This window comes from Tripterygium wilfordii, chromosome 15 (assembly GCF_013401445.1).
Source record: "Tripterygium wilfordii isolate XIE 37 chromosome 15, ASM1340144v1, whole genome shotgun sequence".
In the NCBI taxonomy this organism is placed as follows: Eukaryota; Viridiplantae; Streptophyta; class Magnoliopsida; order Celastrales; family Celastraceae; genus Tripterygium; species Tripterygium wilfordii.
This window is the reverse complement of record NC_052246.1, coordinates 1,927,275-1,940,498: the sequence shown is the minus strand read 5'-3', so window position 1 is coordinate 1,940,498 and position 13,224 is coordinate 1,927,275. Positions and strand designations below refer to the sequence as shown.

Here is a 13,224-nt window from a genome sequence, read left to right as displayed (position 1 = left end):
ACACTACCGGGTACTATTTATCTCAGGCTAAGTATGCTTCTGATTTACTTGCTCGGGCTGGTCTCACAGATAGTAAGATTACTTCTACTCCACTGGAACCTAATATCAAGCTTAAACCTTCTGATGGTACTCCTCTCAGTGATATCACCCTCTATCGACAATTGGTTGGTAGTCTCGTATATCTTACTGTCACCCGCCCTGATATAGCCTATGCTGTACATGTTGTTAGTCAATTCATGTCAGCTCCTCGCTCTTCCCACTATGAAGCAGTCATTCATATATTGCGTTATATCAAAGCAACTCTTTATTATGGCCTTCATTTTTCTGCTGCTTCCTCACTTGAGTTGCGCGCCTACTCTGACTCCGATTGGGCTGGTGATCCCACTGATAGACGATCAACCACTGGCTTTTGCATCTTGTTAGGGGATTCTCTCATTTCTTGGCGAAGCAAGAAGCAGACTTCAGTTGCTCGTTCGAGCACGGAGGCTGAATATCGTGCACTTGCTACTACCACTCAAGAAATTGTTTGGCTTCGTTGGCTTCTTGGAGATATGGGAGTTCAATCTCGCAGTCCTACACCTCTATTTTGTGATAATAGAAGTGCAATCCACATTGCTCACAATGATGTTTACCATGAGCGTACCAAACACATTGAGATTGATTGCCATTTTACTCGTCAGCATGTCACACAGGGAACTATTCAACTCTGCTCAATATCTACTCTTGACCAACCTGCTGATCTCTTCACCAAGCCACTCCTGCCAGGTCGTTTCAGAGACTTAGTTTCCAAACTCAAGCTTACTTCTACTGCACCAACTTGAGTTTGAGGGGGGATGTCAAAGATATCAACAAAATCTTTGATATCTTTGACAAATGAACAAAATCTTTGAATTTGTCAAAGATATCTACAAAATATCAATGATATTTTTGACAAATCAACAAAATCTTTGAATTTGTCAAAGATATCAACAACATCTTTGATTTACTTTATTGAAATTATTTTTCTTACTTTTCCTTTCTAACGCCTATATAAAGGCATGTTGTACACAATCAACATATAGTGAAATACAAATCTTTTAGTTCTCTAACATATCCTTTCACTTCTCTAACAAAAGCCGTGCGGAGTCACACTAGCATAGTGACACAGCCATCGATGACGGCCACTCGCGCTGTCGACGACGACCACCCTCACCGGCGACGGCTACCAGCAAAGTGCCATTGATTTGTTCTCAAGTTGTGTCATACTGTAATAGATTGCCTTTGGTTCAACGAGGGGCTTGCTTGCAAATCATATATGGACAGCTAGACTATTCGTTCTTTACTGCTTGACTTCTCTACCGATCCTGCCTGACTTCTTTACCGGTTTATCTTTTGTAGGAATCGAATCGGATGACGGTTTAATCAAATTAAAGTGGATTAAGAAGTCGACATGGAGCCAGATTCCCTTCCCTTATCTACTTAATTCAATTAGCTCAGCAGCTCACTAGGTAATGTTAATGGACGGCTTTGTTCATGGACATCATCCCATAATCTTATGGTTTGTAATTCTGTGTGCCAAGTCGATCGAAAGCATTTTCCTTTTGTCTTTTACTAAGGCAGGGTTTCTATATCTCTCACTGCGTTCATTCTGTATCTCTTTCCAGAGACTATTGTCGCGGACTCGAAGTTTTTATTAAATTTACTTTACTAACTGACATGAGTTGGCATCTCCTAATATCGTTAGATGACATGAGTGGCTGAGATTTATAACATTTCATCTAATTCCAGCAAAAAACAATTCCAGCCCCCCATCCCCACTTTCTGGGCCCCTGCTTTGTCTTTCTACTTTCCAGCTGCCGCATCCTCATGCAATCATTCCGAAGCCATTTGAATGCCGCTTGATTGAAACGCCATGAGTAGCTGAGATTTATCCACGTCATTTGTAAACCAAACTAAATTTGGAATCTCATATAAGAAAAGCGTACGCGTGTCACATATATTAACACTTTCGATTAGAAAAGAAAAAAAAACTAGTTTATTATATTACTTTCACAACATTCGTAATTAGGATCTACAACTAGAAGACGAAAAACCTCCAATTAGGTAAGATTTGTCTTATGATACCAATCTCTCGAAACCCCAACACCACTTGCCATGTCTCCCACCTACAAACCAAATTTAGAAGCAAAATGAACCACGCCAATCAAGCCTATTCTGCTATATATATGTATATGTATGTGTACTTCCTCCTAGATTCATTAGCCTAAAGTGTGGAGAGAACGATGAAGATCTTGTCTTTCATAAGATCTTTCTCAAGATCAGTTCATGAAGAACATCAAGGAACAAAATACTTCAAGGCTGATCAACAAGAAGTACTTGAATGTGCATCATCACTAACAGTGTGGAGAAAATCGCTTCTCTTGAGTTGTAATGGCTTCACAGTGATCAATTCCAACGGAAATCTAGTGTACAGGGTTGATGACTATATCCATCGCCGCCGCAGCAGACCGGACGAGCTCATCTTGATGGACGGCTTTGGGAAATCCCTACTAACAATGCACCGGTCCAAGGTAAGACACAATAATACATAAACATATATATACATATGATGATATATACTATTTGATAACAATTAATTGCCAATTGGGTTGATTAATCTTGATTGAGTTGTGTGCATGGTTGGTTGTTGCCTTGTTGGTAGCTTAGATTGGCGGATAATTGGGTTGTGTATGAAGGAGAAGCAAGCAAGTCATCGTCAAATGAGCCAATCTTTTATGTAAGGAAGCATATCAATATTCTACATGGCAATCCCATTACTAGTGTACTGGCATACGTATATGAGGGTAAGAGACGAGCATATAGGATTGAAGGCTCGTATCATAATCGATCGTGCAAAGTTTTTGATGATTCGAGAAGGGTGGTGGTGGAGATCAAGCGAAAGGACAACATCATCGGAGGCATTCCTTTCGAGAAAGACGTTTTTGTTTTAGAAGTAATGCCAGGTTTTGATCCTGGATTTGCAATGGCACTAGTTCTGCTATTAGATCAAATGTTTTCTTAATTTTATTTTTTCTTCTGTTGTTGTTGTTGTTGTTCTTTGTGAATATATTCTTTCACTTGAAAAGTTGCGGTGTAGAACTTTGTGCTTTTATATGTCTCGTAGAATAACCTTTGTGGTCAAAAAAATGAAAAGCGTAAAAGGAAAAGGAAAAGAAAAAGAAAAAGCAATAGTGCAGCCTTTGCCTTGCCCTTGTATTGCGTTTTTATGTTGATCAGCGCTTTTGAGTCACATGAGATTAATACTATTAAATTTCCAGTCAACATTTTTATTGTTTTAAATTGGGTGGAGATAGGTTTTGAACCCATTAATCCATGACCTCGCCATTAGACTTAAGGCTATGATATTATGTTCACTCTCTTTGGTCCGCATGAATTTGTTCTCCTCTTACGCCTTTGCAGTATTTAGACTTTGCAGTATTTAGACTAAAACGACGCGTCCAATGTGTGAGAGAAATTGGACCTATGCTTTAGTTAGTTTCGGTTATGCAAATTCAATATTATCCATAATCCCTTTCACATTCAAATTGGAACATGATTATGCAGAACATCAACAAAATCAGTAACGCTAAACCTTTTGGTCACAGATTACAAGCCAAAAAACACAAAATCAAATCCTCTCCGCAACCAAGGAGCAAAAAGAATCTACACGGTACAAACTGAAATTTTGTATTGCTTTATCAAATAATCTCCACAAGGCAAAGAATGCCCTGCTGTAATCTACAACAGGCTTTAACGTTACAACAAGAAAATGTTGTCTTGATCTCCTCAGAGCAAATATTCCGTTCACTGACCACATCATTGCTTCCCCTACAACAACATATTTACAAATCAACCATTTGTTGGTAAACCAACAGGAACATCGACGAATAACAACAAATTAATGTTAAAGTGTGTTTTTGTTGCCTATGTGGTAAGAGATCATTGATCATTTGCGTTCGTTGCTTCCCTGTTCCAGAAACTCTGCAGGTGATTGCAACACGCATCATTGCTTCACAATGACAGCACCAGAATGGCTCGTTTCTGCAATCAAATGACTAACTGACTTGTTGGGTGCTGATCCATTTGATCTCTGAGTCAACCAATTTGCTGGTCTTTTTCTAGCATATTTGGTTGATCCAATTTCACTTTTATTCTCGACTTTGGAGTGACCAACCTTAGTCCTCTTTGATGGCATCATCTGATCCGCACCAATTCTTGAAGCTGCTAAATCATCAGATTCCCTTACCGCAAACCTTGTTGAAAATAATTCTTCAGCCTTCTCACTCAATTTTGACTTGCAACCTTTCATAGCCTTCTCTGAAGGCTTCTTTGTCCACCTTACTATTCCTTCTTGGTTTCGCCTCAATGTGTTAGTTGCCATGTCATACAAGGTTTGAGCTGCAGCCAATGAAGCTGGAGAATGCTCGACTGCGAGAAACAGAGAAAAAACACTTGACATAAGAAGACAAATAAGTCTAATTTTCTAAAATCCCTAAACTCTTCTTACATTTCATATCTTGATTAGTCATACCCAAAGTCTTCGCTCAAAGGCAGAAGATACTAGAACACCAAAATCAAATGCCTTGGACCTGAAACCAAGACCTTCTGCATGAAAGATGCCACTTGACCACAGGAATCAAAGGCTTTACTTGGAAGGCCTGTTAATCCAGAATCCTTAAGCCAACAATCCTCACAACATCCCACACATAAAGCACAAGAGGGAAAATTTTAAAAAACAGACACACCCCCTCCACACAAACATTGGAATCTTGGGCATGGAACCAAATACAAAAATAGACCACATACAAAGTCAGATGGCTGTCTCTCAAACTAAAATGAAATAAGAGGCACCAGTAACTGCATAGCTTACCGTTTGCTTGATACTTCAGCTCACCTCCAGAATCTGCAATTTTGAGAACACAAATCTCCTGTTAAATGCCATATATTGAAAACACCATGAATCTATCAGAAAGATTCAAGCACCAAAACACCTCCATCATCCAAAATACAAGAAATAATTAGTTAAGATGACCGTTCAAACAATTAAAAGTTCCAAAAACTCTTACCTTGAGAAGCACATGAAGCTCTAGAACAGGTGGCAGGTGATGACGAACCCATTTTTCCCCAAGAAAGGCCCAGAGGTACAGATGGAGTAGTGCTATTTTCTTTAACACCTAAGCTCCGTTCTTCTGAAGGAACTAAACTTTCATCATAAACTAATGACTCCAAATTTGCAAAGCAACCAGTGCCAGTACTGAGAGAAATAGCAGAACTCTGTATTCTTACCCATCTTCCTTGGCATGTACTCTTACTTGTTAATAATTTAGTAGCATCAGAATTGATTCTACAATGACCATTAAAAGTGTGTGACCAAGGAAATGGCGGCAAGCTAGCTCTACGAGACATTTGCTTGCGTGAACGCATATCAGGAGTGTTCCTGGAAGATACAGCACGCTTAATTGCATCCAGAAGCAAAGACTCCAAATCCTTGGGTGGAGGAAGCACAAGGCGTTTCAAAACATCTTTAGGTTTACATAACTGAAAATCAAGCAGCTTAATAGAATCTTCAGCTTCAGCTAAGGTGCAATAGTCCTCAACCTTCAGGAAAACAGAGCGAAGTATATCATTAGCATTGGATTATTGCGCCCCGGGGCAAGGGGTGCGGAAAATATATGAATAGAACAAGTCAAGGAGATCCATTCTAATAGAACCCTTGATGCCAAAAATAATGGTGCAGCTATACGTTAAGATTTCCATCTAATCAAGCTCACCAAAGGACCCATTGTATTGTCATTTGTCAATGCTAGAGAAGGGACAATCTCCAACAATTCTAAAGAGAGGCATTAAGTTTCCTATTATCATCATCATCATTGCAGCCAATTTTCTTATTTTAGTAAGTTCATCATCATCAAAACCAAAATTATTATCTTAGTGCTGATCATCATCATTGACAAAACTTTAATCCCAATAATTTGAAGCTGGCTATATAAATCATAAGAGAACTTAGTTGAAATTCACATTTTCCATTTATTTATCCAAAGTCAAGTTTACGAACAATTTTACATGGATTCTGGACATTCTGTAAGTTCTTTTACCTATCTCATCAGTTTTGTCATGATAACTAACCTTGTCTGTTGATGATACATCTGCCATGCAAGAATAAACATTTTCACCATTTGCTACAATTGGAACAGAGCTTGAGAGGAATGTGGAAATTTTCTTATTAGAAAGGCTATCAACCTCAGCAAAATTCTGGGGCTGGCGCAAACTTGGGAGTTGAAGAATTGAGCAAGCTTTTCCAATAGAAAGCATAATATTGTCAGTTGGTTTCTTCCCCTTGTCTTTTCCTAAACTTGGATACGTGCAGCTTCCGTCAAGGAGTGTATTCAGCGATAAATCATCTATAAGCTTTGTGATGTCCTGAATATCTGGTTTCAGACCATATACTCCTGACATAGCATCAAAAAGAATATAAGTCACTTCACTCTAGAAAAAGGAATAGATTGGCTGTGAGAGAAAATTTCCTCCGGAAAGCAAAGATTACACAAGTAGATATTCACTATGTACAATATCCAAAATCTTGAACAAGAAACCAGGAGAAGCAACATCACAAGTGGTGAAACATCTTGGGAGCCAGGCCACATACCTGAAAACTTCCATTTTTCCAAAAAGGTAAAATGATAATAAGAGGGCAGTGGTGTCACCCACCAAAACCTGACAACTATAATGAAGCACTTTTATGTAGTCTGTTTCTTCTTTTGAATCAGTAGTATCGTTGCAACCGGGGTCATGACCCGGAAGAAAAAGTGCAGAGTTGCCACCATGGAGAATTGTCATCACAATCCACTTATGGAATACCATCATAGAGAAATTTTCTTAAACTATGCCAAGTGACGAATTTATCCACACCAATAAATTAGCAAACAAGTATTGACCACCACAACATGTAATATGACCATGCCGATTAAATTTATTAAAGAAAGAAAATGGCAAGTAGATGTATGACATCAACCTCCATATAATTTATCATTTAAATACCTAACCACTCAAGTAATTAGACCTATCAAGACTAACAATGAAGCACATTAAATTGACAAAACCAACAATCAAGCTTTCAATCCCATTCCAGCAAACATAGAAATCAAACAAAATGGCAATCAGACTCCATAATGAAGCAATCAAACCCATTAAGTATGCAATCACACACATCAACCTAAACGATATAAGTGCAGTAAATCGGAAATTAGACCTGGACCTACACTTAAACTCAGAGGAGCTAGCTTAATTAATCTTAATCAAAAGACAAATTGACCCAACCTCCATCAGCTTCTTTCTCCAAAACGCTGAACCAAGCCAAGCATCTTCCTTTCTTTCGCATATTCTTTGATTCACCCTTCATTTTCTCTTCCCCTTAATCAGAACCTGAAGACTCCGAATCGAGACTCCCATTTCATCCCAATCTGATTCAAATCGGCTAAACCAAAGATTCGGAGAGCCGCTGGTGGAAGACAGAAGGATCCAAAGCCAAGACGAGGATTTTAGCAAGCTTGTTCACTTTGACAGAGACCAACATGTAAGCTCTCTCCCCCTAATCATTGATTCGATCGGCTACTGGTTGCTCAGTTGCCGGGTTGGAGAATCCCCAAAACCAAACTCTAGTGTTTTTCTCCCCTGCCTGTTTCTCTTTATTTGTCCTCTTATAGGTACCCTAATGGTCAAAGGACGGGTCCTTTGACCCTGCTATGTATCATCCCAACCGTCCAATTCATTTTTATTTTTTTTAAAAGGAGGAATAGGATTCCAACCCACAAATTAATGAATGAGTAATGTCTTACATACATACAACACGTGATTGCCGTTCGCACTTTCACCGTCCAATTCAGTAACTTCATTTACTCGTCACGTCATCAGATATTAAACCCACCAAAAACAAAGACCTTTGTCTTTCTGCCTCGCTAGCTGTTCTTCCCTCCCCTTCTTTCCTTTTTCCCTCTCTTACAGCCGCTCAAACCTACGAGTCATCATCATAAAATGGGATCGGAAATGGGTTTGATTCTGTAGAAGAGGCATGGTCACACTGGAAAAACTATGGGAAGCAAATGGGAAGGATTTTATGATCAATAAGGGTTCAAAAGATGGAAAAAAAATAACTTCCAGAGGGTTTATATGCACCGAAGAAGCTTGATGCATGGTGAAGCTAGTTCTATATTCAATTATTTACAAAAGCAATCAGCAGACAACCCATCATTCCATTATGCAGTGCAATTGGATTATAAGACAAGAAGGATATCACTGTACCATGTGACAAGGAAAATGGGATTATTTCATGCAGTTGTCGGAAGTTTGAAACATCTGAAATATTGTGTAGCCACGCCTTGAAATTTGTTATTTTGCTGGACATATAGACAATTCCTGACGGATATATTTTCAAGAGATGGTCAAGAGAAGCAAAGAAGGGATATGTGTCAATTTGTCATAGACAAGAAAGGTAACAATGTGGTGGAAGATAGGAATTTAAGTATGCGCAAAGGTTATCAGAAACTTTGTCCGTCCTGGGTTTAATAGTTTAGCATCCAAAGCTTTCAGATTCTATTGAGTCATATGATATTTTACAGAAGACAATCTGTCAATTGGAAAAACAAATTGAAGATATTGTTGTCAAAAGTGGAAGTGAAACCCTTGATCATCAATCTCAATCTAATAGCCACTTGGTCGGAGGTACTGAAATGTTGGATGATTGCCAAAAAGTAACGACAGCTTACTTGATGGAGATAGACTTGAAAAGAAGAATGGTCCTAACTCCTAAGGGTGGAAAGCGTCAAAAGGGCTGTCTTGAAAAGCTACAGAAGAGAAAAGGAATTGGTGATAGAATTTTCTGTGATATGGAATAGTTTGGCCCAATATTGGCCTATATATGGTGTGGTGTGGAGAGTCGCTCTATATCACAAAAGATTGCCGACTTTCCAAATATGTGGGACTTTTGTAACACACAACACACATTTTTCTCTCTTGTGTGTATATTGAGCCATTCGATCATCCTTAATGGTTCCAACAGTTACTACAATGGAGTCTTCAGGTAATGATTATGGATAAGATTTGGTTCTTATAACACTTATTGGTATATATATATATATATATATAGGAATTCTCCTATGTGGATCAAAAAGTGTGGACCAAGTTTGTGGATCAAAATCTAATGGTTGTAATCAATCACAACATAAGTGGGGGCCACACATTTATTATGGGACCCATCACATCTATGGTTGAAAAACAAGTCCACAAACTTGATCCACACTTTTGGTCCACATAGGAGAATTTCGCTCTCTCTATATATATAAATGATGACCAGGGAATGTTTCAATTTACATAGGAAAAACAAAATATGATGGTTCTTGTTTGAATATGAACAGACAGGGAATGTCTCGATTTATACAACTCAACACACATGCCGCCAATGACATTTGATGCCTCTCAAGTCTCAACTGTATAGAAGCAACACCGGTCTTATTGGCTTTCTATCGGTAATTCCTATATTGGAATGAGTTTCTCGTCAAAACCAAAAAGAAACTTTTACTGGCAACATGAACAAAACCAAACCGCGTATAATCTGTTCTTACCTGATATAATTAATTAAGATCGATCGAATAAGGAATTTCCGTCGATAATTAATACATTTCAGTAAAAATATATGAATTGCAAGTGGAGTATGTCCTTTTCAAAGTTTACATAAACTTGGTCCGAGAGACCTTTTGAAAATCTGCACCACATCACATGGTAATCATTACATAACTGTAATTAACGGAATTTCCGTTAATGATGCATAGATGTTGGTGATTCATGTTCTTTAAACTCAGATTTTCAACCATGACCGGCCTGATTTGATGGAAAGTTATAGCTTTAATAGGTAATTGCAGTTACCCGGCCTAACTGTCTTTTCTCTCAATTCATGCCACAATTAACGGTTTAACTTACACTAAAGAGATTAGAATCTCAATTATTTGTATGACATGGCCGGCAATGTAAGGTCTGTTGAATCTTGACTGCCATTTGGTTTTTGCTTTAACATGACCACTTGACAAAACTATTTGGTCATCACACACACACACACACACACAGTCCTGTCTCCTGCAACATGTTTGACTTAATTTTGCCAAATATTCCACGTAATTTGGATCCTATTGGTTAGATGACAACATCAACACTCAATCCAATCCTATATATTAATAGAATTGCGACCCACCGTGTGATTATAGTAACTAAATTAGGGTTAGGCCGGCAAAGAAGTTAAGTTGGTGTGGGGAGCAAAGTAGAACGTGCGGACGCGTAGCAGTGAATCGCCAAAGATAAGCACAACCGGCGTCTACTACTACTCTGGATATCATATCTGCCTCCTTGACTGGGTCAAAGGTAGGGGCCCTTTCTTTTGGTTCTGACTTTTCAACATAGAAAAGACTACACTGTCAAAAAAATCGCGTTCAACTAGTCTTGCGCAATGTGTGTGTTATATCCATAGGCTATGTGTGTGTTAGTGTGTCACCATTCCAAGGAAATTAAGCAAGACCTTTTTTTTTTATTATTATTGTACATTGGATATCTAAGTAATTACAAAAAGTTTCTTAGGCATGAATCATGAAAGAATTTAACTATCTAACCTTTTGGTTTGTATACCACAATAAATCAAATGTGGGAGTTGGTTGATCTTTCGCCAAGGCGTAATGCCATTAGGAAACAAGTGAGTTTTCAAGGTGAAATGAATCGATTGACAAGTTTAAGGTCCATTTAGTGGCAAAAGCCAAAAGGCTATAATAAAACGGATGGCATACACTAGGATGAGACATTCTTTTCAATGGCGAAATCCATCTCTCCCTTATCTTTCATTTCAAAAGTGAATGATAAATTATAATCACTCTCTGATAGTATTGATCATCTTTTTATCATAGTCTCTAATATTGGGATGTAATCAACATAAAGATAGAGGATCAAAATTTATGTTCATCCTTTCTTGATATACACATGATAGTCCTTTTTCTAATACTGATAGATCAAATTTAGTCGACATCAGATGCGATTGCATAAATATTTGGTTGAAACATAAATGAATCTTTTTAGTCGACAAATTTTATGCTCCTCCTCTTTTGAAACAAATCCAATATATTGATCCATAAATATTTCTTCTTCTAATCATGCGGTCTTGACATCCATTTGGAATAATTAATAAATGGTTGATCAATTATTACTTATGCTAATAATAATTTATAAAAAATTAATTCCTATCAATCATTAAGCCTACAAAGTGGGGGATGGTATGGGTATAAAACCCAAGAATAAGAAAGAGAGAGCTTTACATGAAATTTTTACTGGTCCTACTCATGTAATAAACGGGATCAAAAATCGTGTATCTATAAACCATTAGATGCATCTATAAACCATTAAATACCTGAAGTTGACTTTGATCAATGTCACGTGTCAATTAAATACGTGAACGGATTTAGAATACCGACAGTAAACAATCCTAGCTTTACATCCACGGGAAGGAATAAGAAAAGGTCTCGTCCCCCGTCAAGTCATGACCACAATATAACCGAACGGCCCAACCGTCTCGCTCTCAGACCTCTATTTTCTCCTGAAAACATTTTCTCCTTCGCTCAGTTAATTCATCAGAAACACAATCGATCGATCAAAATCTCTCCAAATCCTTCCACAATATGCCGTTACCTGCGAATGAATATCAGGGCTCCTTTCTGGGCCGAATCAGTATTCGCCGAAACCAGGTGATCTCCATGGACGGCAACCACGAACAGGAAATGGAGGACCTCGAATTGTTCCAGAAACACGTGGCGGATCGATTCGTAGACCTGGTGTCTCCGGCCGAAGACACAGCATCCGCCGAACCCCTCCTCTCAATAGCCTGGTTAAGGAGACTTCTCGACACCTTCCTCTGCTGCGAGTCCCAGTTCAAGGCCCTGCTAATCATGGGCCGCGACCCATCCCACGTCGTCAAGCCACCGCTGGACCGATTGATCCCGGAATTACTCGAACGCTCTGTGAAATCGCTCGATATCTGTAACGCCGTCTGTAATGGGATCGAATCGGTCCGCCATTGCCAAAAATTGGCTGAAATTGTGGTCTCTGCTTTGGAACAGAGACCGATGGGAGACGGACAAGTCAAGCGAGCCAAGAAGGCTTTGAGTGCTTTGGTTTTAGCGATGGCGGCAGATGATAAGGAGGGAAACCATAAGACTCCGGAGAGGACTTGGTCTTTTGGTCGCAGAGTCGGTAACAAGGATCGCGGCGAAGGGAATTTCAGGTCTCTGTCGTGGGCCGTGGCGAAGAATTGGTCTGCATCGAAGCAAATTCAGGCGATGACGAACAATCTAGTAGCACCGCGCGGTGGAGAACCGACGGGATTGGCCTTGCCTGTTTATATAATGAGTGCTGTCATGGTGTTTGTCATGTGGGCTCTGGTGGCGGCGATTCCTTGCCAAGAAAGGACCGGACTTGCCACGCACTTTCCGGTACCGAGGCAGCTGGGGTGGGCGCAGAATATGATTGGATTGCAGGAGAAGATTGGGGAGGAGTGGAAGAAGAAAGAGAAGAAGGGCTCAGCTGGTTTGCTTGAGGAGATGCAGAGGATGGAGAAATTGGGTCAATCTTTGATTGATTTCACAGAATCATTTTCGTTCCCAGGGGAGGCAGAGAAACTGGAGGAGGTGGCGATGCAGGTGGGAGAACTGGCGGATATTTGCCAGAAAATGGAGGTTGGTTTGATGCCTCTGCAGCAGCAGATTAGGGAGGTATTTCATAGGGTTGTTAGGAGCAGGACAGAAGTTCTTGAAATATTAGAGCATTCAGGGAAAGTCCCTTCGCCAATTATGTAAAATCATGGGCTTTTTGAGGTGAGTCCCATGATTCTGGCTTCAAATTGTTCATGGCTCTGTTTTTGAACTTAGAATGTGGAATTTGATTCAGATTCTTTTGTTTTTTTTCCCCTTAATAGTTTGTTTTGTGAACAAATGCCCGAGTTTGCATTTCTGATTATGATATATGTCCCTTTCCTTCCTTTGTACATATATATATATTACATCAAGGTTTTCTTTTCTGCATTTGAAGGATATGTATTCATGTTGCTTTGATAATATCATCAACTCTCTACCTTCTTTATGGGTTTTCCTTGCCATTTTATCACATTTATATAGTTGACAAAAA

At 39.1% G+C, this 13,224-nt stretch overlaps 3 protein-coding genes across 6 annotated transcripts; 2 read left to right on the top strand and 1 right to left on the bottom strand.

Annotated features, from left to right (window-relative positions):
• The first annotated feature begins 2,071 nt into the window (after positions 1-2,071).
• Positions 2,072-3,183, top strand: LOC119980106 (protein LURP-one-related 17). The gene is made up of 2 exons (XM_038822767.1): positions 2,072-2,549; positions 2,681-3,183. Exons 1-2 carry the CDS (start codon positions 2,262-2,264, stop codon positions 3,038-3,040), a joined length of 648 nt encoding a protein of 215 aa, XP_038678695.1. The 5' UTR covers positions 2,072-2,261; the 3' UTR covers positions 3,041-3,183.
• A 499-nt stretch (positions 3,184-3,682) lies between these two features.
• LOC120016559 lies at positions 3,683-7,693 on the bottom strand. 4 transcript variants are annotated; one of them, XM_038869393.1, is made up of 6 exons: positions 7,336-7,693; positions 6,145-6,467; positions 5,085-5,616; positions 4,889-4,921; positions 4,550-4,676; positions 4,306-4,446 (listed from the first exon to the last, which is right to left on the bottom strand). In XM_038869393.1, exons 1-5 carry the CDS (start codon positions 7,415-7,417, stop codon positions 4,579-4,581), a joined length of 1,068 nt encoding a protein of 355 aa, XP_038725321.1. In that variant the 5' UTR covers positions 7,418-7,693; the 3' UTR covers positions 4,306-4,446; positions 4,550-4,578. The 4 variants fall into 4 exon arrangements, with proteins under 4 accessions (XP_038725319.1, XP_038725320.1, XP_038725321.1 ...); XM_038869394.1 differs by having other exon boundaries at positions 4,331-4,469; XM_038869391.1 differs by lacking the exon at positions 4,550-4,676 and having other exon boundaries at positions 3,683-4,446.
• A 3,850-nt stretch (positions 7,694-11,543) lies between these two features.
• Positions 11,544-13,121, top strand: LOC120016558. The gene has a single exon (XM_038869390.1). It carries the CDS (start codon positions 11,724-11,726, stop codon positions 12,894-12,896), a length of 1,173 nt encoding a protein of 390 aa, XP_038725318.1. The 5' UTR covers positions 11,544-11,723; the 3' UTR covers positions 12,897-13,121.
• The last annotated feature ends 103 nt before the right edge of the window (positions 13,122-13,224 follow it).